General features: G+C 33.2%; 1 protein-coding gene across 1 annotated transcript; it reads right to left on the bottom strand.

Moving 5' to 3' along the window:
* Window positions 1–13,498: 13,498 nt before the first annotated feature.
* LOC125077808 lies at window positions 13,499–14,303 on the bottom strand. The gene is made up of 2 exons (XM_047689879.1): window positions 14,261–14,303; window positions 13,499–14,182 (listed from the first exon to the last, which is right to left on the bottom strand). The coding sequence occupies exons 1-2, from the start codon at window positions 14,291–14,293 to the stop codon at window positions 13,583–13,585; spliced, it is 633 nt and encodes a 210-aa protein (XP_047545835.1). The 5' UTR covers window positions 14,294–14,303; the 3' UTR covers window positions 13,499–13,582.
* Between the last annotated feature and the right edge of the window lie 6,808 nt (window positions 14,304–21,111).

Below are 21,111 nucleotides of genomic sequence, written 5' to 3' on the forward strand. Positions count from 1 at the left end.
GAAACTCTTCAAGTTATGTTGCTCGCATAAAAAAAAATTGATTATATTCCAAAATAGTCAAGTGACTATCCTAAATGTGATTTTGTTAACAGACGGCCGTCCTGTTATTGGGAATGTCCCCATTCCCTGTCGGCCATTCGAACGTTGGTGGTTAGAAGAGAAAAAAAATAAACTAAAAAAATAACGAATTTCTAAAATGTAAACATAACTAGTTTAAATAGGTCTAAGTACTGTGTATTACAACAATATCGTTTCTATTACTATTCCATAAAGTAGGCATTTAACACTGTTATAATATTTTAATTAATCCTAAGTTACTATTCGCTATGTGGCTCTACGCTGGCATTTCGAGTACCTGAAATGCACAATAACACAAAATAAGTACTTATTGAATAATATTCATGTGATCGCATATAGGAATTATGGGTTGAAACAAAAGGTAAGTAATAATAGCTGCTTTTAGATTTTGTAAAATTCTAATCAATGGGAAATAAATAGTAATAAATAACACACACAAATGAATAATAGTTGCCGTTCATATCCCTATTGGATCTTTAGACATATTTAGAGAAAGTTTAAGAATAGATATAATAGAGTTTTTAAAGATAGAGTAGTTCGATCGTTAAAGGGGAATTATACAAAGATATGTATTTCATCGGTATTGTGGGTACCGCTTATAAATACATCGGCATACCTTCCACATACTACCGTGAATACTTACTTACTTTTGGTTTCTTTCATAAAATAAAGGTTGGTGAGAACCGCTTGTGCATCGGCATCCCTTTCACAACATTATGTGAGCACCGCTTGCACTTCGGCATACCTGTCACCTTTTATTACAATAACAATAAAATATTATGTTCTCTATACGTACGCTGATCTTTTCCTCGGTAATCATGCGTAGAGCAAGATACAGCACTTTGTAAATTTGTTATAATCATTAATCATCATCGTAGGTGTATGTATATTGTTATCAGAACATAATCATCATAATTATTTATATTTTTATAATGTCCTTCTTGATTTCCTCTTGTTCTTGATTAATTAAGTATATTTATTTTTGTATTTCTTCTTAATTTTATTAGGTTCTTTACTTTTATTGTTGTCTTCTTCTGTTCGTAATTATATCGTTATTGCCTGATTTGGCCTGTATCACATTTAGATGCGAGATTCAAGCCTGTAACAAATGGTGGTAAGGGTAGAGGAAAGTAAGGATAGGGAAAATATTTCACTCTATAGTCACCAGTCGATTTATCATTATCCAGTCATTGTCTACCTACTCTCAGAATCGTCACTAGAACTTTCTGTTTCGTTGGCGTCGTTGTGTTCAGGCTCAGCATTAAAAGTAACCCATTTTTTCAACTGATCTGCTGGGAATATACTTTTATAAGTTCTCTTTGAAAACCCGGGTATGCTCGAGATTTGATACCTATCGTTACTCAGAACAGCTGTTATTTTGTACGGGCCGCGATATTTTGGAAGTAACTTTTTGCTCTTTCCTTCCGCTGGTAAATTATGGTTAGGGATCATAACAAGATCGCCTTCGTTAAAAAATTTTGTTGGTGCTCGGTTTTTATCGAAATTTTCCTTCATTTTAATCCGGTTCCTTTCCAAATTATCTTTAACAGTCATTTCAATTTTCTCCCTATCAGCGTTTCCTACATTATCTTCTTCACTATTCAAGGCGTTCTGAATTGTTCCTTCATTTGGACTTGTTGTCCTCCTACCAAACACCACTTCGGACGGCGCTGTTCCTGTGCTCCTATTTATAGTGTTGTTGAGACTCCATTGCACTTTCCCAACATGCGTGTCCCATTCGCGTTCATCACGGCCATGGTTCGAAGCAGCCAACGAGTCCAGTATTGTCCGGTTGTACCGCTCAATCTGGCCGTTGGCTCGTGGAGTAGCTACGGCATTTAGAATATGTTTCACGCCGATCGTTTTGATATAATTTTTGAATGACCCAGATGTGAAACTTGTGCCTCTATCGGATATTAAAACTTTAGGACAACCAATTATGTCAAATATCTCCTGTAGGACCTTAATTGTGGTTCTACTTTTTAGATTTTTCACGGCTCTAATGAAAATAAATTTACTAAAACCGTCAATGATAGCGAATATATATGTATTGCCGGTTTTACTCCTAATAAATGGACCTAAATGGTCCATATGCATGGTATGGAATGGGCTACTGCCTTTGGGTATTGGATGTAAATAGCCGCTGCGCTTAGAAGTCGAGGCCTTGTTGTAAGCGCAATTAAGACAAGCCAATACATATTTACGCACGAACCGATTCATTTTCGGGAACCAATAATTTTGTTTGATTCTATCTAAAGTTTTATCAACAGAGAAATGCCCCGCGTCGTCATGATTTAATTGACAAATTCGCCATCTAGCCGCACTAGGTACTACCCACTTTAACGTCTCATGGTCCTTTCTATACAGTTTGTTATCCTTTAATATATAGTTATCGATTATGTCCTTTATCTCCTTGCTATTATGACTCAAAATATTTTTTATTAACTTTAAGTTTGAATCGGTCATCTGTACCGCTTGCAACCACTCTGATGTATCTAATACGTCTATCTTGAGCACATCAAACTCTCTCGCTTCAGCCAAGTTATCGTCGTCATTGCCAGACAGTGGATTCCTGCTTAAAGCATCGGCATGTTTCATACTGTCTCCTGGCCTATATTCTACAGAAAAATTATATTCTTGAAGCAGGAGCCACCATCTGGCAATCCTTGGCACCAGATCACGTTTTGTGAGAGTCGATCTCAGAGCGTTGCAGTCGGTGTAGACTTTGAACGGTATGCCTATTAAGTAAGTACGAAACTTTTTAAGACTGAGGACAACCGCGAGCGTTTCCAGCTCGTACGAGTGCATAAATTGTTCGTCTTTAGTGGTTTGCTTACTGTAGTACGCAACTGGTTTCAATGGTGACTTTTCATCGGGCTTCTGCAATAGAATCCCACCGATACCCAACTTACTCGCGTCGCAGTGTACTTCAGTAATATAGCTCGGATCATATAATCCTAATAACGGCCTCTCTACTAATTTATTTTTTAAAGTTTCAAATGCATTAATCTGGGCTTCGCCCCACGTCCACGGAGTGTTAGCTTTGGTTAGTAAGGTCAACGGTTTTGCAGTACTTGCAAAGTTCGGAATAAACCTACGGAAAAAGCTAGCTAGGCCCACAAATTGGCGAACCTGTTGGACGCTTGTAGGCGCGGGAAAAGAAGCAACTGCATCAATCTTTCTTTTCCCTGGCCTTAGGCCTTCTTGGGAGACCTCGTATCCTAAATAATCCAAGCTGGTCTGGAAAAAGAAACATTTGCTGATATTTAATGTGAGACCGGCCTCACGTAGTGATATTAATATTATTTTAAGTTTATTCAAACCATCTTCGACTGTAGTTGCCGGCGATAATAAGTCGTCCATGTACGGTATTGCAAGGTCGTATCTGTCTTTTCCGAGGGCCTTGTTTATCATGTGCTGAAAGACAGCCGGAGCATTGACCAACCCAAAAGGCATTCTGGTATACTCATAGTGGCCATCAGGGGTTATAAAAGCCGTCATGTGTGTAGACTCCTCACTCATCGGAATTTGATAATAACCGGACTTCAAATCTAAACTGGTAAAATATTTTTTTCCATTTAATCGATCCAATTGATCATCGATTACAGGCATAGGGTAGGAGTCCTTGACAGTTTTCTTATTTAGGGCCCTATAGTCCACGCAAAGGCGGTATTCACCGTTCTTTTTCTTTACTAGGACTATAGGGCTAGCATAAGACGAATTCGATTCCTGCACTATTTTATTTTCTAATAACTGATGGATCAAGTCCCTAACTATTAGTCGTTCACTATATGGCAGGCGATACGGTTTATACGAAACCGGTGTGTCATCGAGTAATTTAATACGCATCTCGCAAATTGATGTTTTGCCCAGCTCGTCCATGTTAAGAGCGAAACAATCCCGATACTCGTTTACCAAACTAACTAGCTTGTCCTTCTCAATGTTTGTCACGTTAGGTCCAATATTAAGCATATCAATTGTTATGTCATTAGTGTTACAAAAGTCCGCGTCTGTCATGTGATCATTTGTATTAATGATTTGATTTACCTCTAATTCGGTTGGATATTCAGTTGACGGCACGTCTATTGGCAGAATACGTGCTCGAGCCAGCAACTGCCCCTCATTTATAGTTATTGATTTACTAGAGAAACTGATAGCTACAATTTTACATTGTCGGTCTTTAATCGGATATACGCCAGGTAATATCATTAATTCATGTTCAGGTTTAAAACATGAACTCCCGGGGATATATACATATCCAGAAACGTCTGAGTCACTTTTAGTATCTATGCTGCATACACCGGTAAAATTAATGTTACACACACTAAAGAGCTTTATTTTGGTGTCATCCAACATGTCCGATTTTTCAGAATATAAAATAAGATTAGTGCTCGTCTTGTGTATGATAATGTCCGCTCGTTCGGTTAAGTTCTGGCCCAGTAGTACGTCATAATTCAAAAATTCGTCCGGTACCACATAAGCATCAATATTGGCTCTAATAAAATCCACAGATACCTCTATCTGTACACATCCTAAGGGCTGCATACTGCCAAATGCAAATCCTTTCAATGTAGGTAAATTTGTCGATTCTAATTTTAAGTTCAAGTCGAGAAAACAGCTCTTTCTCATCATGGTACATTGACTTCCGAGATCGATGAAAGCCTCTTTATTTATCGAATTAACTTTGATCATTTTTATATAGATGTCAGATTTGGGGTTTTGAGTTCCAGTTTGCTGTATTTTATTAACAGTTTTAGTATTTTCAATCGCAGGGACATTAAGCTGTACATGTTTAGTCATATTATCTTTCCTACAATGTTCCGCAATGTGGCCAAGGAAATTGCATTTGGTACATTTTTGCAGCTCCTTAGGACACTTAGGGACAGTGTGACCTACTTCAGAACAATTATAGCAGCGAATGATACGCGATGAGTTTCCTGTTCTACTTGTTTTAACATTTTCGTAAATTTTTGGTTGAGCCGCTCCTGTTCTTGGTGGCAACATGGGTTTTCTAACGTCTCTATTTGTTTTCATAGAAATGCTGCGTAGATATCGTAGCAGCTTATTTGGTCTCTTAAAGTTAGCACCCTGAGCATTTAACCTTATATTATGATCGTAAATGCCGTGTATTATACAATCAACGGCATCTTTGCCTTTGATATTGCAATGGCTTACCAACTTTGCCTTGTCAAAGAAATATTCTTCTAAAGTTTCTTCTCTACGGCTTTTACGCTCCAGCATTCCAGTCAGACGCTCCGCGTAGTTCCTATCGTCTGGGAAATTTTTTATTAGCTTCCTTTCCCACTCCTTCCAGTTTAAGTCCACTGTCGTGAGACTCTCGTACCAACTGCGTGCTAAGCCGGAAAGTTTTGAAAGGGCATGAAATATTTTTTGCCTTTCGCTCCATTTATATATATTGGCCATTTCGTTTACCTTTTTAAGCCACGCTCGTGTTGATTGTGTCTTCAAGCTAGGGTCAAATTTGGGGATAACGTCATGAACGCCCACAAACGAATTGCGTTCATGGTTGCTGAAGGCATCTATGAATTTCTCCATCATAGCACCTTCCTTTTCATCATGTTGGGAACGACTGCCACGCCAACGCTTACGTGAAAACGGTCTCGTACGTGATCGTGACCTGCGCTCACTAGAACTAGAATCTGAGTGACTTGACGAGGAAGATGTACTCGTGGAATCAGATGAGCTAACGGAACGTTCAAAACGTTTCCGTTTCTGAGTTCGAACATTATCAGATGACGTCGAACTAACGGAACGACGCCTAATATTCTTACGTCTCCGAGAACGCCGGGGTCTCTTGCGCGAGTGTCGAGAACGATTTCTACTTCTCTGAGATGGTCGCGGCTCCGTAGTTCGCGATCTGTTACGCCTATATTTCCGAGTTTGTCTTCTATCGGTCGAGCGCTCACGAACACGTGAAGGTCTCGGTGGAGTTTTTGTGCCATTAGAAAATGCCGATAGTGGGGGTGTTCGTGGATCTGACATAGTGTCTGGTCAGGTGACTACTTAGTTATTAAGTGAAATAAGGATATAAGGAGGAATGGAATAAAGTTATAAAATTAGTTGCATCATTAATAAAATGTTTTCAAAACAAAAGGATGTAAATCCTTTTGGCTACCACGAAGTACAATCCATTAAGAGAATGCTATTATAGTGTATAAGTATAGGTATAGGTATGAGTATAATAACAGTACATACTCATATTTTATGTAAATACATGTACAGTAGTATAATAAGTAACGGTAACTTAATTAACGTATGACATTCGCAATAAAGTATTTATCTTTTCATTCGAAAAAATAAAACATACCTATCACTCGTTATAAGTTAAAAAATAGTTATTCATTATACAATTACACGATTGCAATGATAACCTAAACGTACAGGGATAAACAAAGTAAGTTCCTACAGCACAATAATCGCATAACGAGAAACATAAACCCTCATTATTTCTTGTTTAGTCTACCTAGGTCTCAAACTAAATGCCTAGATAAATGTTCGCTGCACCTCTCATAACTTCATGCATTATAAGTTAATAATACTACTTTTTTTCATATTTTAACGTTTATGATTATAATGACACATTACGACGGCAAAACAAAATCTATAAAAATTACTAGGTACTCTAAATATACATATTGTTAACGGAAAACAATCTAAAATTGGTTGCCGAATAAGCTTGTAGGATGTAACCACACAAAGAAACAAATTGGTAAGTAATTAAAACAATGATTAAAACGTATTCGGTTAGGTATGTAAATAGCAATGAAATCACTTACCGAAAGGCGTAAGTAAACATCCCACTTCTGACTTATTGTACTTTACCGTATATATCCGCTACGATGTTGGAAAATGACACAATACTTGTAGATGTAAATAGATGTATTCACTTAATTTGACTATAACAAGTACAATAATTTCCAAACAAAACTCCTATGTTGTACCAGTCGACCCCAGCCACGTTCGAATGCCCGTTTTCCCGCGCTGTCACTCCTTCGAAACTCTTCAAGTTATGTTGCTCGCATAAAAAAAAATTGATTATATTCCAAAATAGTCAAGTGACTATCCTAAATGTGATTTTGTTAACATTAGTATGATAAATAAATTTTTATTAAACATATATTTCGACAAAATAAAATCTTAAATGCCTCTAGAAGTTTAATTAAAAGATACGCAATACATATCCACTCTATGAATTTCTCTGTGAATTTGCGGAAGTAACTATTAAGAATCGTGTATAGCAGTGGCATTGAAAACAATGCTACAATCGGGAGCATTCTCAGACTCTTCCCTGACAAATTGTATACAATTATAAGATTAAATTAAAACAGCACGTATTGTCGATAAAATAAAGCCCAGATTGACGTAAACAAAATATGTAATATCTAATATAATTGTATAATGGCGTATTTAAATTATTTGCTAGACAAATTTGACCTTGATTCCGGGGGAGAGAGGTGATATTATTATATGGATTCATTCACTCTTCGCTAGGAAACAGTCGTTCGTGTAGTCGGACGTTATGCGTGACCGATGTCGTAAGAAATATTAGTAATAGTAGTTCCGGAGTTGCTCCAATAATATATTGAACCAGAAACACAAATTAAATTGTCTTATAGTATGTCTGTAATAACTATAAATTGGTTTATTGTTATTTCAGTTTATAGCTCCAAGAAACTTCCTCCTAGTGATCTTCAAATCACATTAATTGTATGAGATCGTATCGGATTTAAGAATTTATAATATATAATGCTGTCTTCCTTTATTAATACAGTAGGGTGTATTTCCTAACATAATCAAGCTTAAGTAATAGTCGAAATAGTTGAAATTACGAATATTACCAAATTTTGTAGCTACTAGCTATCGAATTGTATATATTTTAATAAACGGTACCGTTTAAACCTACATATGTACTAAGTAAAATCTTCAGGGAGCGCAAAGCCAGCCAGACTCTCATATTTGTTGCAGTAAATCACTATTTCCCCGTAGACTAGACATTCCTAATAATGAAACTAACATTTAGAATACTGAATTGAACATTGTGTGAAACAATACTCGCGTAGTATAACAAAAACCTCTTTTATTTATTGAATGTCGAAGTAAAATTACCATCGGTTCAGAAAGTGAATACCCTGACTACAGGCATACAGGCAAAAGATACTCAGCCTGTAGGTTATATTGGAGCAATCTAGGCTGTACAATAAATCCAGGTCGCCTGCCTGACGTCAAAATTTCTTGCAAAATCTTTTGCTGTTGGGGCTCTATTCTCTGCGCTCTCAGTTGATGGATGGACATGGCAGACGTTCATCGGCCACGTGCAGGTTTCCTCACAATGTTTTCCTTCATCGCTGACCATGAGATAAATTATAATCACAAATTGAGCACATGAATTCAGACGTACATCGAATTTCAACTTGGAATCGTAAAATATATAAATGTTTTAGCATCCTTGTGACGCCAAGGGGACAATTTATGCGCCACAATATTATTAAATAAATCGCAAATAATTATCACATCAAACGGTTACGAAATCAAATCAAAAGCAAAAGTCGCCTGCTTGAATAGTAATAAGATAGAAATTAAAAAAAAAATGAGCCTTACAATAGTCGCTTAAAGACATCTTAGAGACAGACAGACATCTAAGAGTAACACCTGACATCTCAGCATGGTAATAAGCAACATTAACATTATATCCACTCGGAAAAGGGTTTACTACTACCTATCCGATGGCCAACTCTAGCACAGTGCGCGTTCATTGGGCAAATCAAATAGCGCGCTTTTCCTAGCAAAGTCCCGTCCTTTTAGGAAAAAAGATTGGTACTGTTGGTGGGCTTTTAAAAAAAACTTTAGCTTGGAGGAAAATAAATATGATGGTTTTTTTTTTATTTATTCATCTGACGACAAAGACAAATATAATTTATAAATTGAAGAAACAACTTTCATGTATTTTTAATGACAACGCCTTTTGATTAACTTGTACGCGCACAAAGAAACACATCAGCGTTCACACGAAAAACGTGAAATGAAACAAATTCCAATTAATTTCTTCTTTCAGTTGATTTTATTTTCATGTGTATTTTTTATTATCTTATATTCGTTGAACACGAGTGCGGGGAGGCCTGGCCGTTATGAATATTGTAAAGCTAATTTTTCTTTAGAATGTAAAATTATACTTATATATCAAATGAGAAATATGGATGTTAAATTAATATTAACCCTCTCCGCTAATATTATAACTAAAGCGGAAAGAAACTTTACCGTCGATACTTTATGTCTACCGAATGTCAAAATATGTCATTGTCTTATTTAAAAACGTCTAATATTTTATTTAATGGTTGTTCCCAGTACGAAATATATTTTGTTTACGCAGTGGATACTGACTGGCCTCGTAACGTTTACGTGTTCCGTGAAAACGTATCAAGTTAATCGTGTCAACGAATCATCATATATCGTAACCAGTTTCCCTGATTATGAACAAGATAAACCAACGTTTAAACTGAGAGATAGTGGTAGCAAAGAGGTAGCAATGAACGACAAGAGGTCTAACAGGGTAGGATATACTACGTCTCCGACCACAGTGACCGTCGGTGATACAAAGAAAGTAAAAACAAGCCCAGCAGCAACTTACATAAAAAAAGTACGTGAACATTATTTTCGAAATTATTTCGCTACAATGAAATCAACCAATAACATATACCCAACCAAAACGACAACCATGATCGACGTTCTCGCGGTAAATAAAAATACAAAAATATGTCAATTGAAACATAACCTAAATATCGCTAGGAAATTAGCATCAAAATTAATTCTTGAATCAAATATAGACGTGCCTAGGGAGAAAAATGACTTTTATCGAAATACAAATCAAAGTGGAAGACAATCTGTTGAAAAGGGTTTGAAATTTTCAAAGATGAATAAACGTAAATATAGATAAATTAATCAAGATTCGTTCGTATAAACTAACGATTAATGCAAACCCAATAGTCTAGAAGACGCATCAACTCATTCGTGACTTGTATGTGATATTGTTGACAAAAAAAAGGTACACAATGCAGAGTATAATATTGAATACACACTAAGGAATACAATTTTTTTATAATTGAAATGAAGTCGTCATTTTTCTCTCCCAAGGTTTTATTTACGTACGCTATCAGTAATTAAACTTGAATGATAATGTGAATCAAATGACATCAGTTTCTTTGCTAAAGTAAAATATTCATTTAGAACAGTCGACTCCGTTCAAGAATTATTGTTAACGATTCTTAGATTGTAAAAAACATTTGTAGGTTCTTCTTTTTATTTATTTATTTTGAATAAAAGTTTTTAAACAATCCACTAAGTTTATTATATGTGTATACAGTAAATGAATATTACATTGTTATGAATTAATTTTATTTCTTGTAACTAAGCTAATAGATTTATTTTTAAATAGGTATATATAATTCCTAGTTCAGTTTACTTCAGAAAGTATGAGTTCCTAATTGATATGTTGGTTTTGAGCTTTATGAACATTCTCTTAGATGATTTTTTTTTTCTTTTTTCCAACTAAGTAAAGGAATAATATCATTTGTTGTTGTGTTCGGGATAAATTAAATAAAACATAATGAGAAAAGAAACACAAAAATATAAAGAATATTTATAATACATAAAATTAAAATTTTATCCCCTATCTATTTTTGTTTAAGTATTTGAATTACACAAATAATTGTTGGTACATATCCCTTTAACGGGATCAAATAACGATGCTTGAGGGCAAGTGTAGGAATATGGAGTGTAAGCATTATTAATCAATACGCAAAGCGTGTAATCCTGGCAAGTTGTATCATCTGGGTCTGGAAACCGGCCCGCTCCGTTTTCTGCACAGTTTGCTACAGCAGTGGCCTCCCGCAACAAACATGACACGGATAGAAACTAGAACATAAATACCAGTATTTACATTTTTATTAAATTGATAATTATTTTTAAATCAACTTAATAAGAATTGCATTGGGTGTCCACAGTATACCATCTCATTGCCCGATGGAGTGGCACTCCATCACGATATGAGAGTGATAAAATGCTGAAAAAAGCTCAATAACTGACTGCCAGAGATTTTGCAAATACAAGTGAACTCTTGACTCCTGAACTCTCTTAGTCAGATGGCCATCACTACGACACGTTTGGAGATCTTTCTCCGATCAACTGATCACTGGACAACTGAACGGATGTAATTGCTTAAGAATGCATACGATACAAATACAGATACGTTTATTTACATTTTTAATCAATAATAAAATTAAGTCAGATTTATTTTAATATAAATACTAAAAAAATGTATTAAAACTTACAACTAATAGTCCAGTGAAAATGTTTCGCACCATCGTGACTACACTTGGAATATGTTGCCCACATCTTTCGTCACAGTGTCTTTTATACCAAAACACTTGATAGACTAATTAAGCACTTATGAGGATTACCCCTAATGATAATACATACTCACAATAAATTGATGCCATACTAATCTGTTTTTATAGTTACTTCACTAAAACACTTGAGTCTTTTCCTGTCATAAAAGTATAGTTGTTATTGCCGTCGGTAAGTTTTGCAGCCTGCGTTACGAGTTCAGCCCCATCTTAAGAACAACAAGCGCTCGGGTGCAACTCTGTGATCTCAATAATCCAAAAATATTTTTTCAGCATAATTTATTTGAATGTAGTAAAATGTAGTATTATTACTATATATCTTTATTCAATTTTTATAAACAGGCAGAATTAAGATTACACCCATGAAGGCACACTTGGTGGGTGCCAAGGGTGCCTTTTGTGGTGCCCAAGACCCATCTTCTGCAAGATGCACCTAACGCGCTATGCCCGAGTTTTTTGCACTTCCTGCATTATCAAATGAGATGGCCCAGTGGTTAGAACGCGTGCATCTTAACCGATGATTTCGGGTTCAAACCCAGGCAGGCACCACTGAAATTTCATGTGCTTAATTTGTGTTTATAATTCATCTCGTGCTCGGAACCAGCGTGGTGGAATATGCTCCCTCCTCAAAAAGGGAGAGGAGGCCTTAGCCCAGCAGTGGGAAATTTACAGACTGTATCCATGTTGTATTTATTTATTTTCTCTTTGTGGTGTACAATCTATACTAATATTATAAATGTGAAAGTAACTCTGTCTGTTTGTCGCTCTTTCACTGCCAAACCAATTAACTGAATTTGATGAAACTTGGTATGAAGCAAACTTGAACTCTAAGGAAGGATATGGGCTACTTATTTTGCCTAACATATGACAACCGACCCCCTAAATTTTTCTGGATGCATCGCCATGAGTACAGCATAAAGATTATTTAAACACAAATTGCATGAAAATATTTTAATTACTTAATAAAAAATTTAATAAGAATATAATGATTTAAACAAGGTAGTGTGAATCATATGGGTGGCAGTGAGAAAATGTAAGAAAAAAATGTAATGATTTTATTATAATTTTTTTTTCTCTTTGGAAGGCATATATTTCTGGACCTAATTTTTAATTTTTAATTCCATAATATTTTAACATTTTTTGTAAACTGTCGCGCGCCAATTTGTCTTCTATGGAGATTTTTTTTTATACAATTATCTGCCAGTAAAATAAAAGTTAAAAAAAATAGCCAGATTCGGAAAAAATAATCGTAAGTACATATAAACATACAATCATTCAACAAAAATTGTCCCTACCATCATTCTTCGTACTTCTCTTAAAATAAACTACGGTAAAAGAAGGCAATGAGAACGACGGCGAGGATTTTCAGTAGTTTTTAATTAAAAAAAAAACAGAGAATTATTAAACTTATTTTGAATATCGTAATCGAAATCTTGTACCTAGACACCTAGTTAACTAATTTTCTAATCACTTTTGAAAAACAATATATTTATATAACAATATATTTAACGAAGGAGTTCCTTCACGTCGTATTTTTTTTATGAATATTTTCTTAACCAATAACTCGCGGACTCATATAATAAATGTTTCCAATAGACTGTAGTTAATACATTTTATATATAGTAGGTAATCACAAAATATGATATAAATCATTTACGCCATTATTGTTTTTTGATACAATGTACTATACTTATTTTTAACTTTACTTTATTACTGAGAGTAATGTCAGGACACAGAGGGTATTGAATTTTCTTACTATTAAGATTAATTTCCGAAAAATGGCCTCCTCCAGTTTTTGAATTTCAGTGCGTACGTAAAACATAATATATATTTTATTTTAATAATAAAACTCAAATAAAAGGATATTATTAAATTAATATGGAAAAAATCGGCTGGACAAGTAATTTGGCCAGATTTGGTGAATTACCCTAAAACAAAAATGATATTTGAGAGAAAGTCTCTTGATAGGTATAATAAAAATATAATCATGCTCAATATTTTATTTCCGAAAGAAAAAATAACATAATATTTTTATAAATATAAATATCGACAAATTAAAACAATTCCAGTCATCAATTTATCAATCATGTTGGACACGTATAAGCTGTTGAACAAACACGCGTATTAGGATTGAACACCGATGTTGACGGACAAGTGTACAAGTACTGTGCGTACGTCCCGTTGGTTGCTAATACACAAAGGTAATAGTTCCTACAAGTCGTGACCGAGGGATCTGCAAATCGGCCAGCGGCCGTACACGTAAATCCACAAACATAGGTTGTTTCACATAAAGTGGAAATCGGGTTATAAAATGAACCATCGGGACATGTTATAGGGAATTCTACAAAAGCTCCATTATCTAACAGACACTGTATGTAGCTTGAACAGTTTGTTGAAGTGGGATCCTGCGTAAAGCCTTCCGCAGTGCATACTGTTGATGTGGTGGTGTTAGCGGTGGTTGTGGCGTTGCAAACGTAATTAGTTGTGCACTGCGACACTGCGGGGTTGAACAGCGATGTGGTTGGGCAGACGTAGTTGTAGGACAAAAATTGTCCAGTGGTGGGGTTCACCGCGACGCAGAGAGTGTAGTTCTTACAAGTTGCGTCATTTGGATCCGCAAAACGACCTGCGCCTGTTGACGTGCAGTTCACTTGTGCATGTACATTCCATGCCAGGCAGATAACCTACATGAACAAAAATATAACTCAATAACATTGGATTCGATCGGAAAAACGTTTTTTTTTTACTATCAATATACTTACAAGAAATATGGCGATGTAGAGTTTACCGTCCATTTTAGCTATCTCAATAAATCTAGGAAATCGTACGTCTTTTATACTTGATATAGTTTATATCCACAATTAGCGCATAGGATTAACTAAAGAACTTTCAACGACACTTCAATTTGAGTGGGTACTATATAATTTCTGTGGAAAGGATTTGTCATTTCCCTTATCAATTATTGCCATCAGTATTTTTGTATCTCTACTAAAACTAAAATGCCAAAATATGCGCCGGCAGTACAGGAAAATTACGTACTTTGTAAACCAAACTTGGGAACTAAGATGTTATACCCGTGTGCTAGTAGGGTGACTGACGCTGACTCCGCGCAGTAGATTATAATAAATTCGTGAGTATACAATTATGAAAAATTTTACATTGTATTCATATTTGAAATACTATAAAATTTTCGATCGTTACCACTAATTCGAAATATATGTTCCAACGTCAAGAATCGGGAAGAAATATCGTAGTTACTCTTTTTACTTTTATGTAAAAAGTTAATTCCTATGCGACGTCTAGCAATAATAAAATTTTTAATATTCATGATCGTAGTAATACTTATGAGATTATTTTTAATGACGAATACGATTTTTTTTAGTATGAGATCAACTATAGACTGTGCACTTATCCTAAAATGTATTGTTAATCTTATGGCGTGAAAAGTTTGCAGTGATTAGTGTTTTTATTTTTATTGATTTGATTTTGTGTAACTTTTTTAACAATTAATTTGGTAAGGTATTTAGGAGAAAACAAAATAAATTTACTGACATAAATAGAATATCTCATAGAAGCTCTAATTAAGCAAAGAACGGTGCCGTATGTACCAATACTTATAAAATAACTGAAATCGATTCTGGCAGGTTCGATATTTAAATTTTCTAACTTTCCTTACATAAACCGAAGAATTTTCTTTCCTGTGAAAGTTGATAACTGTGAAGATTTAAATCGTAAGACTACAACCAAAAAAATAGATATATACTATTAAATTTTAAATTTAAGCAATTATTTTGAAAATATCTTCATTATTATCACAAAAATATCAATATTTGTGGTATTAATACACAATAATAATAAAGCCTTTATTGCTGTTCTTGTTTATACAAATAAATTATAAAACACATTTTTCACTTTTGCCTTAAACTTTGATGTAAAATATCGGTTCACGATCGTTGGTCTCCCACAGCTTGTCTTCCGACAAAGGTCTCCTCTAAAGATTTCCATTCATACCTACCTTTTGCTTTGCAAATCCATATTGGATCCGCTGCTTTTTTAATCTCATAATTTGTCTACCTCGGCTTCTTTTACCATCTCGGGGGTACTAACGCATAAACGTTCTTAAACAACTCACCCCTTATTATAAAATAATATCTTAATTATTATACATTAAGAATAATTATATATTGTTGTATGTAGTATAAAAATATTTCTAAGATATAGTGTATACACTGTTATTCAACATTATGTCTATGTATAACAATAACATTAAGATATACCTACTGTGTCTAAGAGTTACTGTTTAGTCCTATGACAATACTGTCGTATGTTATTTAAATCGAATGAAACATGAAGTCCGATAACTAAAACAAATGTCCCATATTTTAATGAATAAAAACAAAGACGACATATATCATATTTTATAGATTTAGACATACATCGATATCTTCATTATATTTTATAAATGTTCAATTAGTTAAATTAAGAAAAATATTATGCGAACACATAAAAGGATTTCGTTAAAGTTATCATTTCCACATAAAAGTCATTTATAATATGGATTACTTGATTTAAAAAATAGTTTTAGTGCACTTGGAGTCATATTTGGAATTCAATTAAATGTAGACATGTTAAATCATTTCTATGTTTAGTGGAACATACGACTAATATTTTACATATAAACCCAGTTCTATTTGTTTTATATTAATTTATTATATGATCAAAAAGAAAAATATTATTCAAAAATAATACTACGCACAGATACCTCAAAAAACTGTTTTCTGAATTTCACAAATATCGATTACGAACACAGATTGTGTATAATAATTGTATTACGTGATAAGAACTAGCGGAATATTTTACTGATATGTATATGTTTAGGTATTCATTACAATAAATTTCAAATATGTTCCATAAATTCTCTATTTATTATTTATTCCGGTTTATTCTTCATTTAAAACGCCTCGGTTCTTAAAATCATCAGATCTAACACGTCATGCCCTTCGTGTCTTATACCTTCAAGCCAGAATATACCCATATTTTTTATGTTACTGTAAAATAACTATAGAATACGCCTATGAAAAAGCCCAACTAATACTAGTCAAATCTACTAATTTATAAAGTTTACGATATGTTCCCGATCCTGTTACGATCCAATTTCGATCTAACCCCAACTGGATCGTTGTGTAGTATAATAAGAAAACATCGAAAAGACAACGATTCAGTTTCAATTTGATAGCAATAAAGTGTCAATCTCAAGGAAGTCCAGCCAACTACGCAGGACACAATTGTGCTTGAAAACCCAGATGCACTCCGACACGACCGACAAGGGTAGAACTTATACCCAAAATCTTGAGTAACCTTATATCAATCCACAACGAGGCAGTCTAAATCGCAACATTAAATAATAATACTAATAAAATTTACATATTCAATTAGAATTATTGAGGAAAAATTATTTAATTACTTATCTCAGTAGATCTAGTAATACCTATTATTTTGAAAAATACATATCATGACAGTGATGTCGTGATGAATATGAAACATCTTACTAATCTAGATATTAAACAGTGTTTGCAGTACGAATTCTTTATCATAATGATTCATAAACTTTTCCTGTTACAAAACGAGATTTTACGTTAAAACTCTACTTTTTTTAATTTCTCCTAAACTGACTTTATTTTTCATTTTTAAATAATATATACATAATCCATAATAAATAATATATAAGCAATTCTTTTAATCCTATTTACTGCAATCTAGCGGGCCCTACTCCGCGCTCGATCAGAGAGAGTACAGCCTCGGCGACTCTGATATCGCGTTTATGTATTGAGGTCTAAAACTCTAATGTAACATAAGTTTCCCTAAAGCTTCCAACCGCTTCAGAATTTATAGACGACAATTATAGAAAAAAATAATTATACGATTAGTAATCGATTACCATTAACTGTAATCGCATCGCATAGAATATAAATCAAACTAGTCAGGTTTCATTAAAAAAATATAGAAGTAGTAGGTTATAGCTGATACATTTTTATTTTCTAAGTAAACCAGTCACTTCGTGTAGAGTTATATTTTAATGCATGTAGATGCCTACTGAGATAAAACATGAGCCTTTACTATTTAAACATTATTATCATTTATCTTACGACCGCGTAGTGATGTCCTTTAATAAATGTAAATATAATATACAAGGTACATATATTAATTAATGAAGTCCTTTTGGTAGTGATTGGAGTAAAAACACGAGGTTTCTTCTAAATATACTTAATATTTCTGTAAAAGCGTTGAAAAATACGTAGTGATATAACCGTCAAACTGGAAACTGTTAAATATTTTATTAAGCGCGTATATTATTAAAATAATTTAAGAAATAAAAGTCTTTCGCTAGATTTTTTTAAATCATCTTATTTAGTTTCACATTGAGATATGTATATATATTTTTGGAAATATGTTCATTAGTAATAAATGAGTTTCTAATCATATAATCGAAACAAAAGTACAACACTATTATTAAAATAATGCTTACGTCGCGACAGTAATTCTCAGTTTCCGTTTATATCTCGGGTCTGATTTGACAAATATTGAAACCGTGTTTTTAGATTTTTAAAAACGAACAGATTATAAAATGTTTATACGGATTTTAATTCTACTTGTAGTGAGTATCGAATTTGTGTATGTTTTATTTTTACAAGATTCCTTAGTTTTATTTACCTAAAGCGATTAAGAAATCATACTAAGCTAAATAATGTTTTAGTATTTTTTTATTATTATTATTATGGAAAATACTAAAAGAATATGAAAACACCATTCTCCTGTTTTGTGCGATTACTTTAATTTTAGTTATCATTTATTTTGTTACAGATGCTTTACTACGAAACATGTTCTGCCACTGAATGCTCTACTAGAGGCAGATTCCCCGACAATTCGTATTCAGACTGTCGAGGATTCACAATGTGCTTAAGTACAGGCGCAAATTCAATGAAATACAACGTCCTCTGTCCAGAAAATTCTATTTACAGTCATTTAGAAAGCCAATGTACAAACGTAACTAGTTATCAATGCCTGCCCCATCATAATTGCACACTGGAGGGCGATTACGCCAATCCTACAAGTGAAGATTGCTCGTCGTACATAGCCTGTGTAAAAGACCTAAACAATATCATAACAGCAAGACTTGTTCGTTGTCCGGATGACCAAATTTTCAGTGCTACGGAAAATGTTTGCGTGAATCAAACGTTGTTCAAGTGCGATATTGCAACTGAATCACCGAAGGTTCTCCAAGTGTCCGTTAGTAATTCACCAAATATATCTGGAAACTTTCCATTGAATAATTCTGTGTATATTTTCAAACGTTCTTTGTATGTAACTATTGCACTGTGTATTGCTGTTAACATTATAATAAATGTGTGAGGAAAATATTGTTGTTATTCCCAACGGTTTCCTGTGATTAAGTCGTTACTTTTGTAATACTAAATTTGAAAGACCCACATAAAATAAGATCAAGGTTTCGCACGAGCATACTTGAATTAACGCGACATTATTTCACCTCAACGTGAGAAATGTGTAGACGTTAAATCATTCAGAGTAAAAAAAGTTATTTCGAAATTACATTTTGAATGTTAAAGTAATTTCAAAAATTAAACGATATATTTTTGGATAGGTAAGATCGAAAATAACCTTTTTTTAATCTTTTTCTAAGAAATTAGCGTAATATTATCTACCGCTTAGGGTTCATTTTATTTAATTCTGTATAATGACGATTTAAAAGTGCTTGCAAGAGCCTACTCGATTATACTCTTAGTATACTTGTTGTCGCCCGCAACTTCGCTCACCTTTTACGGGTTGGTACTCAGGTGTTAGGTATTAAAAGTAGCGTAAGTTCTTCATTGCGGCTCAATTTTGCTCCATACCAAATTTTATCAAATTTAGTTCAGTGGCTAGGCTTATTGTCAGACAGAGTTTCATTCGCATTTAATAACATTAGTATTAAATGCGAATTTGATTTGATTTATTGTCATTCACTTGTTTTAAGATGTATCATAATATTTGTTTTTCTTATACAAAGATAGGCAAGGTTGGTGTCAGTGGAAATACGTAAATGATGATTATGTACTATATCTATCTATGCCTTTGACTAATATATTTTTGCTTTCTTATAATTTAATAGCTGGACATTAAATAAACCTGTAAAATTTTTTTGACGATTGATGATTTCGCGTAGATTAGTCAAACTCGCCAACCGAAACGTTTAGTAGATGTCACGTGATTGATATTCTTCGTTTATCTAGTTTTCATTACATAAGAATATAAAAAAGCGGAATATATTATACATCTGTGTTGTTTGTTTGATAACTAATAATTTAAGTATTAGTGCAAACTAAATAAAAATATATTTTTAATAAAGAAGTATATTTATTTTCTTTCTAAATCTATATTTAGGTAATTTTAAATAAATGATGCGATATGTAATGACTGAGTAATTTTATTTAAAGTTTATAATTTTTTATAAAGCAGAGTTTACAATAATGATTTTTACAAGCTTACAAGTCAGATTTTACTAACTAATCTTTAACTATGCATAAAAAGTTTTCTTATCAAAACTTTAATTGGCACATTTACAAAATTTTGATCTAACTCAATGATAAGACAATATAAAACAAAACCCAGGACATCCTTGGCCGTTTCTTGATTAACTAGATGATTAAACATTCATTTACAGCACACCATTATTTTAAAATATGATATTTTTTTAAAACTTTTACTTAACTTGCAATGTTTGTTTATTTAGGTCAAATTAGGGATTAGAACCACTTCCAATTATCCTACTGATTGACATATTACATGTTAGTCAGTTCCAATTACAATGCATTTTTATCATAAGCATTATGTGATTGACGTAGACCAGTATTCAATCCAAAAGCCAGAACTCCTCAACGTTCAACAACATAGAAACGAACATTAGTATACAACTGCTTGTTTTCAGAAATGTTCTTTTCTTAATTAAGAGATTTAGATGGCTCAATGTATTATATTGGTGGAGTCTTAACTTATGATCTAGATATACATCGACGATATTGTATGAGATTAATTTGTAATTAAATTATATTTTTTCAGGACATATGTAAAATCAGAATAAATAAAAATAAAAAATATAAAAGTAAACGATTAAATTTATATCACTTTAATTCCTTAATCAGTATATGTTATTTCTTTTTTGAAAACGAGTAAAATAAGTAATTTTATTTATTATCCAGGGAAGTAGTAGTATTTTTATATTCTTAATGACTTTATTTGTCTTTATAATTCATGGCAGATGCATTTATAATTTATTATGCTCGACGGTGAAAAAAACATAGTAAGGAAACCTTCATGTGTTTAATATTAATCTGCAATCGTGTATACATCAACTTACACTGAACGTGAGGGAATTAGCTTCGAATCTTGTTAGAATCAAGTATACTTGTAAAAACTTATCCGAGTTATTAATTTTTTATATTATTTTGAGTTATACACATTTTAATTATAATTTAAAATGTAAATTAAATATCATATCACATATTCACAAAAAAAACCATTAAATATCTATTTCAAATTAAAATTAAGAAATAATCGA

This window comes from Vanessa atalanta, chromosome 4 (genome assembly GCF_905147765.1).
Source record: "Vanessa atalanta chromosome 4, ilVanAtal1.2, whole genome shotgun sequence".
NCBI classification, from domain to species: domain Eukaryota; kingdom Metazoa; phylum Arthropoda; class Insecta; order Lepidoptera; family Nymphalidae; genus Vanessa; species Vanessa atalanta.